Below are 24,323 nucleotides of genomic sequence, written 5' to 3'. Positions count from 1 at the left end.
TTATACTTGTGAAAGCAAAATGACCATATTTGGTTGCCTATGAATTTCCTAATAAATAAAGAAGAAATGTAAAATATAATTCTTCTCTTCTACTCCTTGCTTCAATCAAATGAGCAAATAGCCTGGCAATCTTTTTTTGGAAATCCTGGGGAGTCATTAAATCTGCTGTCTTTGTATTTTGTCTGACTGGTAGGCACTACTGATGCCCTGCCTATATCCTCTTCACCTGTTGGTGTACTCTGTTCCCCCAAAATATAATACCAGCCTTTCCCTGAGACAATATGTACACGTACTTGCTTGTCTCCTTCTTCCCTCTCCTGCTTCTCTCAGCTCCTTACAGATTTCCCTGGAGAACATTTCCTCAATAAATCATGCACCCCAACACCTCTAATGCATGCTGTTTTCCTAAGAAATCTGACTTAAGATGGCATTTTTATAGAACGATGGTATTTTATTTAATTCAATTCAATTCTTGTTCCGGTTTCCCTTTCATTGTAGAAAATAATGAAGTACAACATAGAAATCTACTAACATGATAGTTAACTAATTAGATAGTAGACTGAAGTCATGAACTAGCTCCAGTGAACAGGCAGAGAAAGAAAGCAAAAGAGAGAAAATCAAGTGGTACTGGGTTCTTAGGTCCAGCATTAGTGGTGAAATACCTAGCTTGCATCCCTCCCATTTGTCATATACACTTGTTCCATGAGCTTGCTGACTCTGATCCTTCTATTTCCTGTTTCACAATTCAAATTCTTTTCCATTATAAAGTTCAGTAAAGCTATTATTTCTGCTTTATTTCAGATACTACATCAAATTCAATTATGCTTTTTATTCTGCCATTTTGAAATAACAGTGGAAGAGAAATAATTAGAAAACTGACATTGATCATAATATGAATTGTCAAGCCCAATTCCAGACAGAATAACAAGCTAGAAGTGATGTCAGTTATACTCCAGGTATTGTTCATTGACAAATTTAACATTTTAATCTTTAGCACAAGATTCCACAAAATAATACCATGTATATAATAGAAAAATTTGAACTAAATAATTTTTAATTAGATGAAATAAAAAAGACATAAGTAGGCATACCACCTTCTTAACAAGTATACAACAAGTGGGGAATGACTACAAAAACTTAACCATATTTTAGCTTATATATAGGTATAATTATGACATTTATTCCATGTTTTCTTTAAACTAGATGAAATCATTCTCAAACACTGTGGAAATATTTCTTTCCTGTGTTCTGTTTTGATTTGTAAATAAATACTAACCCAGAAGAAGTATAAATTACTCTCAAGAATATACCATCCTGTAATTCTCTCTGCCTCACTACTGAAGTTTAACCAATTTTCTGTCTTAAGTAGTAATCACTTTTTGTGCACATGACTGAAGAGCTTCCTCTCCAGCTTCCTTCTGTCCCCCGGACCCTGAACAGGAGTATACCATTGCCAAATATGATGACCATGCAAAGAATGCTCTAGTAGGATCTGAGAATCTCAATCTTTGCTTTACCAAGGAACATCCTTTATACTCATGGGTTGTTTCATCTTACGGGAGAATTATATTAATGATCTATTTCATTTAAGGAATGTTTACATCATTCCTTAAGCATAACCATCCTCGTGGTTATGGAAATAAACTCAGCATACTCTCATTGGGGGCTAAGAAGAAACAGAGTTGATACCTATGTGCCCTGAATAAGACAGCTTTCCTCCCCCTCCTTTCCAGCATTCTGGATTGACCATTTTCCTACGTTAAGCCAAAATATTGAACAGAGAAAAATAAAATGGAACTTCAGTGTCCAGGCTGCGCTTTTGAGTTCTTCTGATCTGTCTTTTTATTCTCTCAGTAAATATTTATTGAGCACCTCTTCTACACCTGGTAGGGGGGCATGCTTGGAATAAGACTGTGGGTATCATTGACACAGTAACTCCCCTCAAGAAGCTTGCAGTGAAAGAAAGGAGACTCTTTCAATAAATATTCATTGATCACCTACTCTATGCCTGATCCTGTATAAGGTTCTGGGAACTGTGAAGATGACTGACAGTGTAAAAAAATGGCTTATAGAAGTAAGGGAAAATCAGGGTTTTTAGCTTTGGATCTTAAATAAACACAGGACTTTGAAACAAAGATAACAGCAACATAAATATCAATAAATATGTGTAAATATCAAGAAAAATATCACTCTGAAGAAATGGAAAATGTGTGAAGAGAAGGCAAATTTGTCACTCAAATATCTGGAGCAATAATATAGTATTTATATATATAATACAGTCATAGTTTAGATAAAAGGGTAAAATAACCTTTGTAAAACAACTCTTTAAAAATCATATGGTTGCTAGATCCTCAACAGAGAAAATTAATCACGCAAATCAAAAATTTTTCTTTTTTGTTATAACCGAACCATAAAGGCTAGGTTTTATTAGTCCAAAGGCATCTCCACATGAAGGTATTGACTAAGTTTGTTTGGTTGTAATGAAACTCCAAGTTTAAAGGAAAAAGGAGCCTGAAAAAATCACACAAGATTTTAAAAGCAGATGGTCATTATCACAACCTGAAATATACTCAATATCAATTGGGTAAACAATTAAATTCTTTTATGTAGCATCTGTGTCATTGCTCCCTTGCAGAAAATTTGTTTGCAATGACACATGTATACAAACAATTATTGACAAACCTGGGAATAAGATGCCAATGCTAAGCAGTACCCCGTACCTGCTAGGGGCTGATGCACAGGTTGGATGATGTATATATGCTTTATATGCACACCATGCATGGAGAAGGACGCCTTCAGGATAACTTTGGTATTTAACAACAGAACTGTCTCCTTCTTAGGTCATGGTTCAACTTCTCCTATTGTTTCCCCCCACCTATAACAACAGCCCTCAAATCAGGAGTCTTGAGGTCCCTATCACTATAATGAGCCATAACTTTTACTACTTATGCTGTAAGAGCACAGCAACAAGATCAGGAGGAAGCAGGCTCTGGGGATAAGGAAGCGTTTGGGTACAGATGAACAGGAACCACAATTTCCCACTGGTATTCAATCAGGAGCAGGAGCAAATGTTGTCATGATGTCCTCAGAATCTTCTGCTACTTTAGACCTAGAGACTATGACCTCTGCCTTCTGAGTGGGGAATGGTAAATTAGAGCAATGTGCTGTGGGACTGGCAGAAGCACCTCCAGCTCCTTGCTGATTAGTACAGACCCTGGAAAAATGCATGACTACATGAAAATGATGCTGCATGCAACACCCAGTGCTTTTGTTTTATGTATGTCTTCATGATGGAGCTCCTCCTTGCCCCTGTCAGCTGCAAATGCCAGCTCAGAGCTTGATTATGTACTTTTGATTTCATGTATTTCTCTGATAATCAAAAAAATTTAGCCTATTTGATGAAACAAAAATTACTCTGCCTTAAATATCTTTTGTTCTCTGAATGGTGCACGATGCAAAGCCAGGCAGTCGGGACTGCCAAAGGAATCTGACCTAGCAGAGCTTGATGCCAAGCGGTGTGGGAGCCCTTTGGATCATATCTGGCCTTAAAGTACCTATTAAACCATGGAAAAATTTTTAATTATTTCCCAGAAACCATCCTCCATTTCAGAAATATATTAAAAGGCATAGTTTGATTGGAAATGCAAATAGCCACTTGTTTTTTCATGACAGTCACTTTCATCATTGATATTCACTTCATGATGAAATACCAAAGACAAATGAAGGTCAAAGCTACCTTAGACTCCTCTCATGAGAAAACTATTATTTTCTTAAATGTTATCAATGCACACAAATGTAGACATATAAATATTTATACAGAAACTTACTGCCTAGTCAGGGAATAGAAATGATGTGCTCTGGGAATCCTCCCTGTGTGACTATACTTTCAAATCAGGAAAGCACACTGTTTCCTTTGCTATTTCCATCCCTGTGTCTAATGGAGAAATGTCAACATTTCATATAACATTCACAGAAAGGGATTTTGGGTTCTTATTTAGTTTGCAGAAAGGAAAAAATGAAAGAGGCCCCAGAAGGTTAAGTGACCCAAGGTTACATTGCTGGGTTAAACCTAGAGCACAGTTCTCTTGACTCTCAATCTAGTCCTATTTCTGTTGTTTTGGCAGGATTGATCAGAGCAATAATTGATGACATAGAAAAAGGTAAAAATTTATCAAGTAATTTAGTAGAAATTGAAGGCATTAAATTAGGAAGTTTAGGAGGAACTACGAAAAGTCAGCCAGATGTTGGCACTAACAAAAGACCGCAGACTGAACCGTGAAATAAGTTGCATTCGTTTAACCACCGAGTGGAGCAGACAAGAGCACTGTGGGAATCCGGCCAGAAAGGCTTAAACTTTGGTCAAAGCTGCACCTGGCATTTGCCTCTCAAGGTGACCCTAAAAACTGGGCCCCATTTTATGGTTTAAAAAAAAGAAGGGGAAAAAACCTAAAAAGGAAAAAAAAAAAAAAAAAAAAACAGCGTTAAAAAGTAAATGGGCCAGCGCTAGACATGCCTATCTTGAGGAAAATTCTGAGGAGTAAAATGGAATTGAGACACAAACAAATAATGATGTCATAATGGGAAAGAAAACGATTTATATATAAAAGGGTTGACTTGAACCTTATACCAGAGTGACCTGTTGCTTCTCCCTGATTTTTGTCACAGTCAATGTTAGATAAGAATCAGGAAGGAATGTACCATATCATCTTAGTGTATCCCGACACTGTTGATTGGAAGAAAGCTCCAGATACTGGGATCCCATGCCTTTTATAAGTGGGATGATCCTGGCACTCTAGGAAGACTAAGAGCAGGGTTGAATCTGCTCTTGCCATCGCCTCAAGGGACTGAGATGAGCCAAGAGGATGAGATCCGAAAATGTAAACAATAATGATAAAACACATTGCTTTCTTACACTTTACAATGTCATGAGTCCTGTCATGTGGCAAGACACTTAATCTTTAACTAGACCCTGTAGCACAGGCAGGAGCTATTAAATCCATTTAAGGAACATGCAAACAGAGGGTCAGAGAGTTGTATATCCTCTGTGGAATGTCAAACCATAGGTGTGAAGTCAGCAACAGAATCCAGATTTCTGAACCCTTGATGGTTCTCTTTTCAGTTTTACTAAGGAGCTTCACCAGAGAATGGAGTCAAAATCACAACACACAATGAACATATCTAAAGGAATATCCTCAAATTTCAAGGAAACTACATTTCTCAAAGTTTATATATTTCATTCTGCACAGTTGTTTTTTTTTCTCAATGGAAATGGAAAAGTTTTATATGAGGTAGCCTGGTCTCAACACCTGGCCCCGTTCTCATTACTAGTGATGACAAAAAAAATAAATCATTTTTTTCAAGTTCAGGTTTTAAAGTTAATGGGATGGGCTACATCTGGTAATTTGTTCTGTTAACATTCTAAAAATGAACGGAGGTGGGAGGAGACTCCAAGGCAGGCTATACAAAGCCCTTGCATGGTTAGTTGATACTCTTTCAGGATGCTCACAGTAATATCAGTCAAGATGCAACTGCTTCCTGTTCCCTGAAAACACCTGTTATGAATAAGAAGCAAAGCTAGCAATAGAAATAGCAGTAACCACATTGAGACAGTCTACCCATGGTATATGGGACACATCTGTAGGAACATGAGCCGGTCAACTCTCAGTGAGGTAAGGCACAGTCTTTCCTTTGGTAGATCCGTAGAAAAACTGTAACCTCATTTTCAAGCAAATGGAAGGACAAATCTGTTCTAGTTTGCTAGCTGCCAGAATGCAATATACCAGAAACGGAATGGCTTTTAACAAGGGGAATTTAATGAGTTGCTAATTTACAGTTCTAAGGAAGAGAAAATGTCCCAATTACAAGTCTACAGAAATGTCCAATCTAAGGCATCAAGGGAAAGATACCTTGGTTCAAGAAGGCCAATGAAGTTCAGGGTCTCTGTCTCAAGTGAGAAAGCATGTGGCAAACACAGTCAAGGCTTCTCTCTCAGCTGGAAGGGCACATGGTGAACATGGTGTCGTCATCTGCTAGTTTTCTCTCCTGGCTTCTGGTTCCATGAAGCTCCCCGGGAGGCGTTTTCCTTCTTCATCTCCAAAGGTTGCTGGCTCATGGACTCTGCTTCTCATAGCTCTGTCGTTCTGCTCTCTCTGAATCTCTCATTCTCCAAAATATTTCCTCTTTTATAGGACTCCAATAAACCAATCAAGACCCATTCAGATGGGTGGAGACATGTCATCTCCTAATCCAGTTTAACAACCATTCTTGACTAAATCACATCAACCAGGGAGATGATCTCATTACAGTTTCAAATATACAGTATTGAATAAGGATTATTCTACCTTTAAGAAATGGGATTTATATTAAAACATCACTTTTCTTAGGGGGCATGCTTCCCTTCAAACCAGCACAAAAGTTAATTAGGATGAGCTCCACTTGTGAAAGGTGTCAAGGAAGGTTCAAGTTTTCAGCCTTTATGGAAATTATGTTCCTTGCACTCTGAGGTGCTTTTATGTATTGTTAAGATCTAGAGACTTCTGGTGGTATAATGTATTTTAGTTTAATTCAATTATTAAAAACAGAAGCTACTCTTGACAATTGAGCTCAGCATAAGATATGGGTTATTTGTTGCAGGCTTATAAAAATAACCACTAATAATGCACAAAAGAGACTAAAAGAGATGACTTATAACTTTCAGTTACCATCATAACTTTCACTTACCATTAAGTTAGTAGGTTAAGTGAGGAAAACAAATGTAGAAAACTATTTTTAATGTCCTTAAAAAATTTCATATGATCTTCTGAGAGAAGCCAGATCACACTCCTTACCTGAAAATTGAACAGGTCAAAGCACAATCTTCATAGAATTATTCAAATCTTCATAGGAAGAATGTTCTATTAATTTTCTGAATGTGCATTCATTTGTATGTATTCATACACACAAATTTTCACATATTCAAAGATATATATTCGTATTTTTATAAATAAATGTATCTGTGGAGAACCATTATGAACATTCTAATTGCATTGATTTTTTTCCCCAAGGTTCACAGATACTGCATATAATCTCTGGATTTATCTGTACTCATGCATTTGTTCGACTGGAATAGAGGTAATCATTTTACTCTAAATCATCAAAAGCAGTGTCTGTCCAACATTATGAACATATCTTCTCTCTGATGTTTGTTTGAAATGGGTGAAGTTAAAATTTTCTTACCATCCAAGCTGTGACAAAGTCCCCCATCCAGGTCCCTACTGCAGCTAATTTCATGAAACTTTCATTTCGGATGCCCATATAGTGTGTAATGATATATGCTCTGTGGAAACAAACACACAAGACATTGTCCAGACTCAGAGGGCCATACAGTTTAAAGTCTTCTGCTTCAGCAACACACAAAAAGATGTTTCCCTCTCAACAAGCTTTCTCGATTTTGTGTCATCATACATGCTTAGAAATCTAAAAGGCTAAGAAGAGCTCTGAGGGTGTCTGAGCCAGTTTGAATTAGATTCAAAGACTGGATGCAACTATACCAATCACCATGTGTTTTCACTTTTGAGCTGCAAAACTGACATCAGCTTTTAGAAAATCAAACAGAAAAACTCAGCAAAGACTTCATTTCATGCTCACTCAAGTATGAGCGGAGTGGAAACATTTTCTGAATTAGAGTAACTTGAAAGCTCTGTCAAGTAAGAACTATCAAAAAAGTATTGGGACCAGGCTTTGGGTATATCATACTTGAATCGTGTTCAGAATTATGTCAAGTTTTGAGAAAAATTACCCACAATAAAGCAATGCAAAATTTGATTCAGATATACACATTTAAATTATTACTTAAATAAAACTAACCAGAGGATTTAGTCATCGCTTTCTTTATGCATAGCTAGTTCTTGTCTTCCTGTTATAATACAAGTACATAGTCTTCACAGCTCAGAGTTTCAGAATATCAGTTGAGGAAGGTACAGCTGACCATTAAATACCAGTAATAAGACTATGTTTATTGTTTTCTAAGCAGTTACATTTCTATTTGTTCATTTGATATTCAAGAAAATCTCATGCATTATTTTTTCCATTTTCCAATTTCTCTGAACAAACTGGTCCTCAGAGAGATCACCAAAGTTACCCAACACCACACAACTAATGAATGGTAGTTAGTAATCAAATTCTCTCTCTCTTATTATTTTACTGCAAGTTTTTTTACTCAGATATTTTTTATACTTTAAATTTTGTCCCTTTTCTTATATATGATGATGTCTATACTATTCAGAACATTAATCTTGATTATTTAGATTAACTTTAAAATAACATAGAGGTTATTTTTGCTATTTACCTGTTAAAATGATGAACAAGAACATTTGTTAAATTACAGAGAGGTAAACTACCTTTAAATCAGTTTTATTTGATGTTATTGAAGGTAGTTTTGTTATCCACAAAATAAACAGATATTTAAATATTTTCACTTAACAACAAAATCAAACTTCCAAACTCTCAAGCAGCTCTTTCTCCACATGCTAAATTCATTCACCTGCTTGGGAGGGTCTCTGCAAATGTCTCGAGATCCCACTCCAAAGTACAGGATCTGCAATACCATGGGTTTCCATAATAGCCAAAAAATTTATAATTACCATGTACTGCATGCTCAGAATGCGTCAGAGATCCTGACAAACCCTTTAAATACAGTGTCTCCAACAACTCTCACATCAACACAATTAAATATATTATTCTTATTTCATGCATATGGAATTGAGGCTTTAGAATGTTCAAGCAATTTCCTCAAGATCAAACAGCTAGAGGATGCACAGGACTTCATTCTAAATTTGGTTAATCCTAAAACTCAGGCACTTAACCACTAATGTTATACCTTTTTTCTATAAATGTTAGTAGAGATATAAAAAATAAAAGCTATGTCTACTTTCTTCCCTTGTATTTTAGCGAGCAATGAATCATGACTTATTTCCTTTGTGGAAAATTCATGTCAACAATAGCATCCAGAAGCAGCAACACCTCAGGAGTTGTACTCGCAATTCATCAAAAGCTCACCAATCCAACTTTGAAGCAGCAGCCTACTTGAAAGTTCCCAGATTAACTTGATAGACAGTTTGTGTTACTGAATTCACTATCACTATCACTGAACAACTCTTGGTCAATGAACTCAGTGTGATAACCTATGGTAATTGTCCAGCTCTTTCAAGGATATCTATTTGGAAGAACTTGCTCAATGACCCAGTCTTACTTGCCCACTTACCCAATTAAATCTATAATACAGTTGGTTAGCATGGAAATTCCTGATACATTCTCTATGGTTGAATATACATATATAAGAGAAGGCATCACTCTTTTATTCCAGTATATAAAAACAGGAGTGGGATGGATAAACTTGCAACAGATTGATTTAGCCAAGAACAACTAAAAATCGATATAAAATACAAAAATCACCAAAACAAAACAAAACATAAAAACACTTTTTAAAGACATCAGAAAACTGACGCAGTAATAAGGACTTCAGAGGCCAAGATACCAGATAGAAGAGAATTATTGGAAGGTTAGCTGCTTTTTCTCTGGGGACATATACTGATTCTCTGGTAAGGCAAGAGGTTAGAATCTGGGCTTTGTCTGGGCGGAGAGCAGTCTCAGGAAACAGGAGAGGCAACATAAGAAACTTAAGCAGCCAAGTTCCTAACGCAAAAGGAGGGGCTTAGACCTAACCAAGCCATGCTGATCGTCCCGTCAAGACAAATACCAAATTCTGAACTTGTGCAGGAGGGAGGCTAAAAGGTTAAGCAGAAAGTCTTTGAAAAATTAGCATAAGGGTTTGATGGCTACAACAGTTCTAAGAATACAAGTTTAGTTCAGAAAATGCCAGGGGGTGTAGCCCAAGAGAATACATGGGGCTAATGAAGGCTGTACTTTAGGAGTAGAATAAACCAGAGGTGGACAGAGCCTTGATAAAATTATCAATCAGCCTTTACCCAGTCCATTCCATGACTAGATTAAGATAATCAGCTTTCACTCTGCCTATCAGAAGAAAGGGTAAATCTTTTTTGGAAGAATACAATATCATGTGGATCCTCTATGCTTTTTAATACATAACTTCTGCAATTCATTAAAAAATTACTAGCATATTAAGAGACTGGGCTATATCACTAAAAATCAAGAGAAAATAAAATATTTAAAACCAGAGAATATCTCCATGATGTAAGGGAAGTATTTCTAAAATATTTTGCTCACTCTTGAATCCCTGGTACACAGAACATTGCCTTCACATAATAAGTGGTCAATAAGCATTTGTTTAATTTATGAATGAATGAAGTTACAAAATTATTCATACTCATTTCCATATGGCATGGGTAGACTTATGTATGTAAAACCCCAGAAAAATCAATAAAATGAGATTGAATCCATAAGAACTTTGTCACAAAGTCAATAAAAATGTTTCATAATTGCTTTATTGTCTTCACTTTATTTCTCCAACTAAATCTTTCCTTGATTGTGAAACTGTCCTTTATTCACCTAGAATTACATCTCAGCACAAAATAAAGTTCCCCTCCCTTGTGCCTGTGAACATATGGTGAGTGCTAGATGTTACAATAACAATGCAGATGAGATAACATAGATACTTTATTAAATAACTAAAATACCTAAAGCGTTTTTATTTTTTTGTATGCTGTGTGGCAGGGGTCACATTTCATTCTTTTTCCATGTGAGTATCCCCTTATTACAGCACCATTTGCTGAATTTTTGTTGGTTTGGTTTTCGCTTGTTTGTTTGCTTGTTTGTCTGTCTGGGATGTGCACAGGCCGGGTATCGAACCCGGGTCTCCCACATGGCAAGCGAGAATTCTACCACTGAATTACTCTTGCACCCCCAAATATCTAATATACTTTAAATGGATTTGTCAAGTAGAGAATGATATAAAAATGTTAGTATACATTGTTATTTTTTGCTACTTTGGACCAACAAGAGGAAGAATTACAAATATCCAGACCTGTCGTAAAAATTCTCTTCTTCTAGTTCATTGATTTGCATATCCATTCACATTTAAAAATATTTCAAGCTAATATTGTAAAGGACAGAGTATGCATATATTCCTATCAGCCATTGTAAACATACTGGACTCTAAAAAAAGCAAAATAGCGGGACTTTGTACACAAAGGTTTTAGGTAGTGATTCAGAATTCAATTTATTTTCCAGAAAACACCATTAAAGTTTTAGCTTTGTTTGATGTTTTCGCTGATTTTTCAGCTATTCATATATCATTTGCTTATTTCTTCTGTTTTATGCTTTAAATAGTTATTTCCTCTGTATGTAGGTCTAGAAAATCTTGCAGTTCTATAGTATTCAAGGTAAATATAGATCATTGATACCATCTCTGTGCCTTTAAATATCCTAAATGAATGACTTTTCATGCATTGACTTCAGTTTTTATTTCTTCTTGAGATTTCAAGATTTACTGTCAAACCATAACAAATGTGTCAGAACTTCAATATGTAGAAGCTAGAAATGGCTCGCAATTATAATAATAACATAAGAACATGAGCACCAAAACTATTAAACCTAGTGAAATCTAACGATAATCAAATAGCCATAACTAAAACACACTCTATCATGGCTTAATAGTCAATAAAATAACGAATCAGCCTTAAGGTGAGAGTCTTGGTCACTATCAACAAAACCTCCAGTTCACTTCATCTATTACTCATACATAAGTGGATGCAGTCAAAGCCAGGTGATTTAGGGGTTAAATCCCCCTAAAAGTTGAAACAAGAGGCAGTAAACATAGATTATCAAACCAATACAGATTCACGCTTCACTGAAGATCCATCTGTAGCCAGCTGGATTCATAATGTCACAGCTGTCTCTCCTAGTCATGTATGGCAACATAAATAAGATTGGGAACCTTGTACTCAAGTAAATCATGGATAAGGAGTTGACTTACATGAGTACCAGCCTGTACTAAACTAAAGTGAAAAATCCCAGTATTCTTAAGGCACTAAGGTAGAAAATTGTCACTAAAATAGGCTAGGAATTAAATTTACATTCACTTTATTATTCTTTACTCAATCTTTCTGTATCTATAATGAAATGATTAACAGCCTTTAATCCACTCCCTTAATTAACTAGTATCCAAATAGCAACATTTAGTGTTTTTGCTCAAAATTCCTAGTCTTAACTACTCAAAGACTTTGCTGGAGCTGAATACATACATAAAGATTTTCCAGGCGAGGCCAAGGACATAAAGCTATAATGGGACAGAACATTGGAGTGTCAAAAACGCTGCAAGCAATTGTTAGAATTAGCTTAGAATGATTAACATTGCATCCAGCTGGAAGAGTAAATATTGTCAAGATGTCAATTGTACCCAAATTGATTTACAGATTCAATGCTCTCCTCAGACAAAATTCCAACAGCTTGCTTTGCACAAATAACCAATGGCATCTTGAAAAGGAAGTTTGAGTCCTGCAGGACTTGTACTTTCTGATCTGAAAACTTACTACAAAGCCATGGTAATAAAAGCAGAATGGTCTGGCACAAGGACAGACATATGGACCAAGGAAATCAAACTGAGAGGTAAGAAATCAACCCTCATATCCAAATGATTTTTGGCAAGTGGAAAGAATAGTCTCTTTAGCAAATGGTGCTGGGAAAACTGGATGTCATGTGCAAAAAATTGAAGGTAAGCCCCTACACATACTATACATAAAAATCAACTCAGAATGATCATAGACCAAGACATAAGAACAAGGACTATAAACTCCTAGAAGAAAATGTAGGGAAGGAAATTGTTTTAGGCAACAGTTTCTTAGACTTTTCATACAAAGCACAAGCAACAAAAGAAAAAAAAGATAAATGGGACCTCATCAAAATTAAAAACTTTTGTACCTCAAAGGACTTTATCAAGAAAGTGAAAAAGAAAGACAACCTATTCAATGGTGGAAAATATTTGGGAGCCACCTATCCAATAAAGGCTTAATATCCAGAATATAAAAAGAAACCCTACAACTTAACAATAAAAAGACAACACGTTTTTTTAAAAAATGGGCAAAAGAAATGAATAGACATTTCTCCAAAGAAGATATACCAAAAGCGGCAGGAAATAATACTCCAAAAAACTATCTATTAGGGAAATGCAAATCTAAACCACCTTAAGATACCATTTCACACCCACTAGAATGGCTACTATATTTAAAAAAAAATAAATTAACAAGTGTTGGAGAGGATGAGAGAAAAGGAACCCTCATTCATTGTTGGTGGGAATGTAGATGGTGCAGCCACTTACATTCTACAGCAGAAGACAGTTTGGCAATTCAGCAGGAAATTATCTATAGAATTACCAAACAACCTGGAAAAACCACTTCTAGGTCTATACCCAAAAGATTTGAAAGCAAGAACTTGAACAGATATTTGCAAACCAATTTTTATAGTGGCATTATTCACAATTGCCAAAAGATGGAAGCAACCCAGGTGTCCATCAACCAATGAATGGATTAACAAAAATAAGGTATATACATACGATGGAATATTATTCAGTCATAAAAAGGAATGAAATTCTGATACATGTGGTAATATGGATGAACCTTCAAGACACCATGATGAGTGAAATAAGCCAGACACAAAAGGACAAATATTGTATGACCTCACTAATATGCGATAATTAGGATAAGAAAACTCATAGAAGAACCAGAATCTAAAATAGAGGATATCAGGGAATGGGGTGGAATAGGGAATGAGGAGTTAATGCTCAAATTGTACAGAATTTCTATTTGAGGTGATTGTAAAATAGCAATCAGCCTAAACAGATCTTTGATGGTGGTGATGGTAGCACATCATTGTGAATATAATTAACAGTACTGAATTACATACATGAATGTGGTTAAAAGGGGAAAAGTTAGGTTGCATATATGTTAGAATAAAAAGCCCTTGGGGAAGCTTCATGAAACAAGAAGCCTGAAGAGAAAGCTAGCAGACATCACCATGTTTGCAATGTGCATTTCTAGTTGAGAGAGAAACCCTGAACATTACTGGCCTTCTTGAACCAAGGCATTTGTCCTGGACACCTAAGATTAAACATTTCTATAGCCTTGCTTTAATTTGGACATTTTTATGGCCTTAAAACACGTAAACTTGTAACTTAATAAATTCTCCTTTTTAAAAACTGTTGTTTCTGCTATATCACATTCTGGCAGCTTGCAAATTAAAACACATGGATCCCTCCCCCTCTTTTACTGTCAACATCTGATTAATCACTAAGGCTCTGAAGGACTTTTGAAAGGGCTCTCAAATCTATGCTGGGTTTTTCCTTTTTTTTTTCCTTTTGTCATTACCACTATCAGTGTCTTAATTCTGTTCTTAATCATCTCACCTGAATTAAAATAATAGCCTCCTACTTTCCTATGAAAGTTTTTCCTTTAATGTAGACTCTTTGTTGTCACTATAGTGGCTTTGGGGAAAGTTGTATGGTATACTGAAGAATAGGAGTCCTAGAACCAGAAAGCACTGGCTTTGAAAACTACCACTCTTGAGGAGATTATCAGATTCTATAACCACCCTTGCCTTATCTGTAGAGTAGGGGAATATCTACTTTTCCTTCACAGGGTGTCCTCAAGGATTTAATAAAATAAACGTATGTAAAGCTTTCAGCACAACTATTTCACAATGGGTACGCAAAAAATGGTTGGCCTCTGGCCTACTGGCTCCAATTTCCTGAAATAATAGGGCTTCCACTATCACAGGGCAAAGAAAGGATAAGAAGGCTTTGTACTATCTGCAAGCCGTTATGTTTATTAGACCCATCTCCCTTCATTTCACAAAATCCTTCTTCCAGAGCCTCCTTCACACCATGAAATCAACCTCACCAAACATGACATTATTCTACAACACACCTTTTCATCTCTGCCCATGTTGGTCTCTTCGATTGGAAAGCCATCCCCTTTCCTTTGAGACTTTTAACTCAATGTGTCTGCTGAGAAGTCTCCTGAGTCATCCTTTCCTGGTGTTCCCACAACATTTTCATATTCTTCTATGTTAAATACTTTTCCTAATGTACTTTAATGATTTTCTCACCTTGGCTCTCTCTCTCATAAGACTGAGTGCATCAAGGGTAGGGAATATATTTCAGTTGCCCTGGCAGGTGAAATTTTTTGCCCAGTGCATAGCATGCTTTTGGAATGCAATAAATATTTAAATTAAGTAGTCAGTTAAAGTAAGAAGATTACTTAAAGCATCTTACACCAGGGCCGAAACAAGAAGAGGATAAAAGAATTAAAAGAATTAAAGGTAAAATCAAGGATTTGCAATATAAGAAATTAAAAGAAAATGTGAGAGATAAAATGTAGACCATGTAATTATGATGTCCTAGCAAATAGAATATCTTTGTATAATTTTTAATACCTCTTCTATAATAAAAAGTTAAAGGACAAAATGCAATTCAATCAAAATGAAGAAACATCCTTGGTTTTCTGCCATGTATGTAAATTTATTTACTTTGAATATAAGTGAGTTGGCTAATAATGAAAAAAGGTAAAATACTATAGATTTTTTGTATGGTCTTTACTAAATCTTATTCTGTTTGCAAAGGAATCCTTTTAAAAGGGACTAGCTATTAATACATAATTTAACGCATCAATTCTCTGGCATAAACAATATAAGACCTATATAGTAAAATGCATTTACTTTATCCATGTGAATAAAGAAAAAAAATTAATTTCATGATCCTTCAAATGGACTTCCAAACTACATTTTTTTGCCCTTTAAAGTGAAACTTTGGAAGTTTACAAGGTTAAAAAAAATAATATAGCCTCACAACTAATCTTAAAGTTATAGGATTTTTGTAATTATACCCCAGCATCTTTCTTAATTCATTTTTTTCTCAGTTTCACAAACACTACAGTTACATGCAATATAACTGGAAGGCACAAACAGGCTTGTTCTATTTCTAATGAATAAAACAAATATAACCGAAACATTTCATGTGTCTTCATTAAAGTCGTTGGCAAAATAACAGGACAAAGTTTTAAATGTTTATCTTGTTATTAAGAGAAACCCAATAAACCTCCAAATGAATTAAGAGAGTCACAAATTACCTAAAAGAAATTTCATTCTCTAATCACATTTTGATGTTAAATAACATCAATGTGTTTACGACTCTTCAGATAAAGTGTATACAACGAACTGCTATCAATTTGTATTATTGTAAAAGTGAATTGCAAGCTGAGCCAGAAAGACATTAATTAATTTACCCTACAATAATTTATTAGTTCTTACATAATTATACTTCCTCCTAAACTAATCAGAAAGGCATAAAAACCTTGTAGATTCTGATATGCTTCTGATGCTGCTCAATGTAGGAAAAAAGCAAGTCTGATTTTAGCGGATGTGTCAGTGAAGGTAAATATTCACGGCTGTCTGTCAAAAAGTCAAAACAGATAAATAATGGAGTGAAAACACTGAGATGTAAGTACAACAATTAACTTTTGCCAGAAATGATTTGTAAATGGAGTATAATAAAATAAAGTAACCTCAAAAATGAAACTGCCTTTCTATGCCCTACAAAATTTTCACATCCAAAGCTCTTTCGAAATGTTTTCTTTTTCTTCTATGCTCCTTCCGCTCCTTGACCTCCTCCTTCTCCATCATCACTTAGATTGAATTCAACCACATCTTATTCTGTTTCCCTGGACTACTCAATACTGTTTCCCAATTATGCATTTCATCTTTCACTTAAAGTTTTTCTATAACTATCAGTTATTCAGAACCTCTAAATTACTTCTTGGAAAGTTTGTAGTATTAGTCATTTATACATTAGTTTGATTATGTTACTTATGGCTTGAAGAAATTTAGCTTCCAGTGATGTGGGGAGGGGAAGACAGCTATTTTTTTTTCAACCAAGAACCATTCCTGCAGCATGCAAATTTATATTACATAAGCATCTACTTTATTTCATATTCATTTACTCTTCACACAAATATTCACTGATCTCTCACCATATGCTAGACCATGAGCCAGGTGTAACTTCACATATGTGTCCAAGGACAAAGAACTAGCACTCCAGAGATAGTGGTCGCTTTCTGTATCAATGTCCAGTATCTCTTGTACAGTTATTTCCTCCCTCCTATCCCATCTTTCCCCAATCCACGGAGTCCCAAGGACAAGTTCATAGAGACCATGGGTACAAACACACCGAACCCTGATGCTATCCTACACTTTCCTTTGTTGATCATTTAGAACCAAGGATCAAAGGCAAAAGAAGGAAACCTCTTTCCAAAGTTTGGATGAAAACAATCCAATGGTTATTGGTGACCATAATCTAAACAATGTGAACAATGGAGAACAAATTCTGCAGAAAGAGAGAAGAGAAGATGGGGAGAGGGAGGTTCAAGTGAGGCTGACTCATGCAAAGGAAGAGAGAACAAAAGCAGAAGAGAACACTGGTGGCATGGAAGTCTCTAACTCTAATGCCTTCTGGGACCTGCATTCTTGTATTTCGGATCCATGAAACACCCGTCACTTCTAAGAATAATGCCCCATTTTCTTCTCAAAATAACTTGATTGGGCTTCTGCTAGTTGCAATGAAAATAATGTAACCTTTACACCAAGGAATGATGTTAGAGCCTAAAAATTTAGATTTGAATAATTTTCCCAATTTCAACTATACAATAATCTTTTAATCCTTTTAGAAAGGATTAAAAATTAAATTGCAAGAAAAGAGTCACCTATGAGGCTGACAGACTGATATTAGGTTTCAAATTACTCCTAATAAGAACAGGGATGAAGGTATGTATGCCCACTCTTTATACCACTACCCAAGGCAAGGGGGGGGGGGCTTCGATTTAAATCTTAAGATACTGTTACATATATAAACTTTGCAAGTTTGCTAAATTTTGCAACAGCACACCTTCCTGCAATTAAAAAAAAATGCATGTACATGTTCTAGTTAAAACCAATCTGTTAGAATGTGTCTTCATTTTGGGAAAAATGGAGACAATTATAAGAATGAGTCAAATGAGTGACAATAAGCAAGAGAATATCTGTACATTGAATAGATAAAAAGGTAGTAAAGGAGGTTAAATCTCTCAGCTAACTAGTCTAATAGGAGCCTGACTTTGAAAGAAAGAGTATTGACCAAAAAAATAAAGGCAGAAGAAGTTTAAGTAGGAGAAAGTGGAGGCCGTGTTTCTGAAAGATCAGAGATCATTACTGGTCTGACACGAAGTGTCAAGAGAAGGTAAGAAGAAGATCAGATTAAACAGACATCACTTAGCAGTGTAGAACAGAGAGCTGGAGAGCGGGCCTCAAGAACTTGGGAATGGGAGCCCTAGAACTGAGTTTGCCCATGATGCAGGAATGTTTTGGGTTAGCAGATACAGGACCCTGAAGCATCTCCCAGGTATAAAATACATAGCCTCCACTCTGCACTTGGTCACTCCTGAACTGATCCTTCTTGTGAAGAACTCTAAAGTCCATGGGTATCTCTTTAGCCTAATAATGCCTTATTATTATCAAATCCCTTTCAGATTAGATGTGACGTGGTTTTTATTGCTCTGTAAATCTGTTCTGCAATTTTATTAATTATATAGTTTCATTTGATTTAACAGTAAAGGATTTCATGTGCTGCTTTTGCGATGTGCATCACACCATCCTAGGTAAGAGAAAAAGGAGATAAAGCCACATTTCCACCCACCCTGTGAGCATTTCAATTTCCTCCCAAATAATTCAGTGAGTTTTCTGAGAATTTTATTTGTGTTGTTAGAACTAATACTTTTGGCAATTTTCCTCTTCTACTCACAGTGATGGTCTGGTTGATACTGATGTTAAAAGTGGTTCCAAAGATAACATCTCTTCTACTGATTGGCACCAAAGTCCCTGCTACTGCTATTCATGCTGTCACTCTGTGTGTCAAAGCCCAAAGGCACTAATGGGGTCCAGGACAACGAAAAGACATCCTTGAAAAGTACTACTGTTTTAACATGCTACTCCCACAGATTCTGGGGTCAGTCACCAATACATATACATTACCACCCCACGCCTGTGCATTGCAAGCCAATGCCAACACTGTTGCTGATGCCCTGCAGTCCCAAATGCCCACAGAAATTATAGAGAAATGTCCCCATTTTATCTTTCACTTACTCTTGTATAACAGCTTCTGGTGTGAGTCCATGGGCAAGGAGTAAAATATGTTGTGCTCTCTTCAGAGTAAAAGCCCCTTTTTAACACCTGCCCATGGTCCTGGAAAGTTATCTTCCCTTCAATTCTTCCTTAAATGTTCTATCCCAAGAGGCTCCCTGAGGTCACATGTAAACTGCATTCTAGAGGCAGGAGTGACCACATATGTTTCCCCCTCTCCAAAATCTACTGAAATGACAGTATAGAAGTAAATAAATAAAAACAAATCTGTACAGCAGAAGTGATGGCAGAAGATGAGAAATTTCAATAACATTTTGAAAAGGAGATTGAGGAATGGTGCCTGATTTGGATTTCTTTCTCTGTAGTCCTAAGTTCTTCTGTAGAATGCTTGAAGAAGGGAGTTAATTGTGCCTCTGATCCCAGCAGTGCTTACGGAGTGAAAACTCAGTATTGCTGAAAGTGAGAGAGAGGAAGGATGGAACTGAAAACAGAGAGTTGAGTGGAAAGACTCCAAATGAATGGTTAGACTACCAGGTACCCTTCTCAAACCAGCAAACCCAGGATTTTATCCCCACCCCACAGAGGAAAGAACACGGGACCTTTGCTACCTGGAGTAATTCAATCAGGGAATGAGACATCTTGGTGAAAATAAGGGCTTTAAATACAATTTTTTTATATTAAACTCTGAGAGTCCCATTATCCACAATGCCGTTTGCCTGGGCTGGAGACAGAAGTATCAGCTCAAAGAAAACTTACCAATGTCCGTACCCAAAAGATTTATTAAAATTGAGAGTTCCCTGGTGAAATGGACAAATTCCCATCAATCACAACCCCCAAGTCTTATCTGTCAAATCTGTCCATGCCAGAGACTTCCCAATTATCTTTAATTGCCCAATTCATAAATATGAATGGACCTCAGAGATCACCTTATATTTGAGGAAAAACTCCAAAGAAGATAAGAAACCCAGAGGAAACAGTGTAGACAGCAGAGAAATGTGTAACAGAATGAAGACATTTTTCAGTCCTGCAAAGTCAAATTTAAATTATAAGCTATCTTTAAAAAATTCATCTAAAACCAGGGCAACATATAGGTTGAAAGTAAAATAATGGAAAAAGGTGAAATGCAAAAATAACCAAAGGAAAGCTAGCTGATGTCATTGTATTAATATCATTTTTAAAGGGCAAAAAGTATTATTATAGATTAAGAAGGCATCCTAGTAATGACAAAAGATTCAAGTCATCTGGAGGATACAATGTGCCCCCAAAATACGTTAATTTAAATAAGTTGACAAAATGGTAAGAAAAAATAGACAAATTTACAAAGATAGTGGAAGATATCAACATAGTTCTCTCAAAAACTACTGAACAAGCAGCCAAAAATATCAGTCAGGACATAAAGGATTTGAATAAATGGATTAACAATTCTACCTAATGGATATATGTAGTATAATTTGCTCCACCACTACAGAATATACTTTCATTTAAAGCAATATTTCTAAATTAATTGTCAGTTTAGAAATACTGACCATAAACAAGGCCTAAAGCAAATCTTAAAAAATTTTAAATGACAATCATACAAAGGTTGTTCTTTGACCATAATGTAAATTAACTATTAATCAATAGTAATAAAAAGACAAGTAGACAATTCCCTGGTCTTGGAAACTAAGGCATATACTTCTAAATAACACTTGATTCAAAGTAGAAATCTCAGTGGGGAATAGAAAATATTTTGAGCTGGATAATAATTAAAATATTGTGATATACAACAAAGCCCATGCTTAAACATTTAATTGTAAATAAATATTTTAGAAAAGATGAAATGCTAAAAAAAATTAATACATCCAGAATTTAAAATTAATGAATTAAGGAAGAAATAGCAAGGTAAAGTCAAAGAATGTAATAATAAAAATTTTACAAAACAGAATTTAGTTAAGGAATTAGTAAGCAAAAAGGCAATATATGATAAAGAGTATGAACAAATTTGGTTCTGTGAAAACACTTATAAAATTGATAATTTCCCAGGAAGATTAATCAAAATATATAGAGAGAAGGTATAGCTAACATGTCAGAAATGGAAAGAGGACATCGTTACAGATCCTGTGGAGATTAAATAGATAATGAGTACATTTTAAGAAATTGTCAATAAAAATGAAAAAGTAAATGGAATCAACAAATTTCTAGGAAAACATTTACAAAGTAACAAAACTTGCATAGGAATAAAGAGGAAATTTGAAAATTTTGAAATGATTCCCAAAATTGAATCTATAATTAGAAACTTTCCTACCAGAAAACTCCAGGCACAGATGTACAAATGAGCGCTGAGAGAAACGTGCAGGAATGTTTATAGCAGCATCATTTATAATAGCCCCAAACTGGAAACAACCCGAACGTCTATCACTAGAATGGATACATATAGTATAGTCATACAATGGAGACTACACAACAATTAAAATGAACAGACTCTTACTATACAAACCTGGACAGATCTCGGAAGCTATTATATAAAAGAAGCCAGACCCCCCCAAAAAAAGAAAAGAAAAAAGAACACATTGTATGAGTTTCTAAAATTCAGAATAAAGTGAAACTAAAAAATAGTGTTTAGGGAAGTATTAAAAGTGGTAAACTATAAAGGAGAGCCAGAAAGTGAAGCACACAGAAGGGAGACAGTGATTATTTTGGAGGGAGGCAGAGGTTTATTATGAGGAAAAGAGACCCCAAGGGCTTCTGGAGTATTGGCCAAGTTCTTTTGGTCAACATGAATGGTGACAGGTAACACAGCTGTCATTAATAATATTGTATAACAATTCACCTTACACTAATTAAGCTATATAATCATATTTTTGCACTTTTGTGTATATTATTTCTAAATTTTAAAATAGTTACAAAAAATAAAGTACCTTCTATCATAGGAGAGGCTCAAAAGATGGCAGCTATTGTTATTCGACTAGAGAAACACAGGGATAGTAAAAGAGCAGCATAGCTTTTGGGAGAAAATGATTTTTATATTAGATTGGAGGGTGTCTCAAACGGAGGTAAGAAACAGCCTGAACATTCCTGAAGGGTGATCAATCCTGTGACTGCTGAGACTAGTCCACCATGGCTGGAATGAGGACAAGGAAAAGGAATAATAAAAGATGAAGTTGAAAATTAAAGATGCAGTGAAGGGCATTGAGTACATACGATGTAATTTGGTCCCTATTTAAAACCCTATGGACAACTTGCATTTGAGATTTAGATCGTATGAGTTTCTTCCATAAGGCGCTGCATTTTAGACATCTTTCTGCTTTTTAACTAGCCATAGTTCTAGGTATCTGTAAAAGGAAAAGTGATGGCATAGCAGCGTGTAAGGCCTTTCACTTTCATATACATAATGACTGATAAGGTAGAGATAAATTAAGAGCCCCTGAAAGGACCCACTAAAACCTCTATCTGCTTCATTTATTTCAAGGAGTGAAGTAGGAAGTCATCTCAAAGTAGATGTTTCCTAGGTTCCATGAAAAATCACTTGGGTAACTTGCCAGTCATTCCCTGGGTTATGGTGAGAAAGTCACTGGGAAAGGGGAACTGGAAAGTGTGTAATTAGCTCGTACAACACTAGCAAATCTCTCTAATCATGCAGAGCTGGTCACTAGGAAGGAAAGGGGTCAATCTCCTCTCAAGACATAAAGTACAGAAGACCTGTTGAGGATGACCTGACTAAGGTCCAGTGGTACAGGAGAGTGGAAAACAGGTATACAAGGTGCTGTGATGAATCCACCCACTAAGGGGCAAGGGTGGGAAAGCTGCTTTCAGCCATTGTCTGAACCCAGCCACTCTGGTGTGTGAGACTCACCATGGCCTATGTAGGGATGGAGCCAGGCAGGGCACCAAGGCCGAGTGAATGGAGTCCATGCAACTATATAAGACCAAGCTTCAACACTGGCACCATGTGGGGGCAAAAAAAAAAAGTGAAAGAAAATAATGAGGTGACACATCTTACTCTGTGGCTGGTATCTGAAAAAGGTCTGAACCTAGTGACCCATTTTGGTCTAAGTAAGCCACCAAGTTTTACGGACAATCAGGTGGGTAAAACCTCAAAAGGGAGCTTGTACTTCTTGCTATTGAGTGTGGATGGGGCCTCGTCATTAATTAGAAATGTCAAAATAAGTCAGCCCAAATTCTGAGTTTGTGAAGCATTCATGCTATCAAATATATGTTACCAACAAGTTCTGCACATTCAGCTTAAATCTGCTTTGCAGACACACAATCCGCACAAGTACTGGCCTTTGGCAATAGCTTAATGTCTGTTTTCCAGGGGATTTCTCTTCAGGCATCTCAGGTATGAGAGGCCTGGGAATGTACCTAGCCCTGCAAATTCACACAAGATGCCATCTTGTCATCTGCAACTTAAAGACAGTTGCTTGTCTCTGAAGGAGCAGGTGAGCTATTTATTCATTCTTTCAACAATATTGATTGAATACCTCCCATATACCTGGAACTGTGCTAGGTGTTAGGAATACAGAGATAAATAAGACATGATCATTACTTCACCATGTAGCAAAGGAGAAAAGACATGCAAACAAATCACCGCTGCCTTGTGTGGAAAGGCTGTAAGGGAAAAGACAGAGAGGAATGGCACCTAATTCTCCTGGTGTGACAGGGAGGGGCAAGCAGAAGAGAGGGCTTCACAGGGGAGAGCAAAAGCATGTGAAGTAGAAGGAAACACATGTACAAAGACAAAGAGGCTGAAAGCAACGGGACGTGTTAGAAGGAGCGGCAAGGGCGGCTCAGGCTGCTGTTGGAATGTACAGTGTGACAAGAACGGAGGCCCGAGGGGAGGCAGCGCTGCAACACAAAGGCTGGTACAGCCTTAACCAAGTTGACCATTTAAAACATTCATTGAAAGGGGAACATTTGAACTAAAACTCACTCCCCTATCCCAGCATCTACGTGGATAGTATCTACTTCTTATCTTTCAAGTGCTTTTCATTTAGTAAGCCATACTACAATTTACATCTAAAGATACATTTATTTTTACATTACAATATATAGCCTACATCAACATCTGATACAACATTTAAACAATCCCTAGAATGCCAATTTTAGAATATAACACCAAAACTTTGTAACATTGCCTGCATTTGCCTCTACACACACACACACACACACACACACACACACACACACACACGGTATTTCACCAAATAGAGATGAAGCTTCTCTTCAGT

General features: G+C 36.1%; 1 protein-coding gene across 8 annotated transcripts in view; it reads right to left on the bottom strand.

Annotated features, from left to right (window-relative positions):
* The window catches only part of TMEM117 (transmembrane protein 117), a 585,676-nt gene that overhangs the window by 234,976 nt on the left and 326,377 nt on the right, over positions 1–24,323 (bottom strand). For 7 of the 8 annotated variants that reach the window (XM_077170633.1, XM_077170635.1, XM_077170634.1 and 4 more), the window contains one exon: positions 7,216–7,315. The exons of the other annotated variant lie outside the window; for it this stretch is intronic. In XM_077170633.1, the coding sequence (XP_077026748.1) occupies positions 7,216–7,315 (100 nt within the window). The remainder of the gene's footprint in view (positions 1–7,215; positions 7,316–24,323) is intronic. 8 annotated transcript variants of the gene reach the window in all.

This window comes from Tamandua tetradactyla, chromosome 7, assembly GCF_023851605.1.
Source record: "Tamandua tetradactyla isolate mTamTet1 chromosome 7, mTamTet1.pri, whole genome shotgun sequence".
Taxonomy (NCBI): Eukaryota; Metazoa; Chordata; class Mammalia; order Pilosa; family Myrmecophagidae; genus Tamandua; species Tamandua tetradactyla.
Note: the sequence above shows the minus strand (reverse complement) of the source record. Positions and strands in the feature narration are given on the sequence as shown.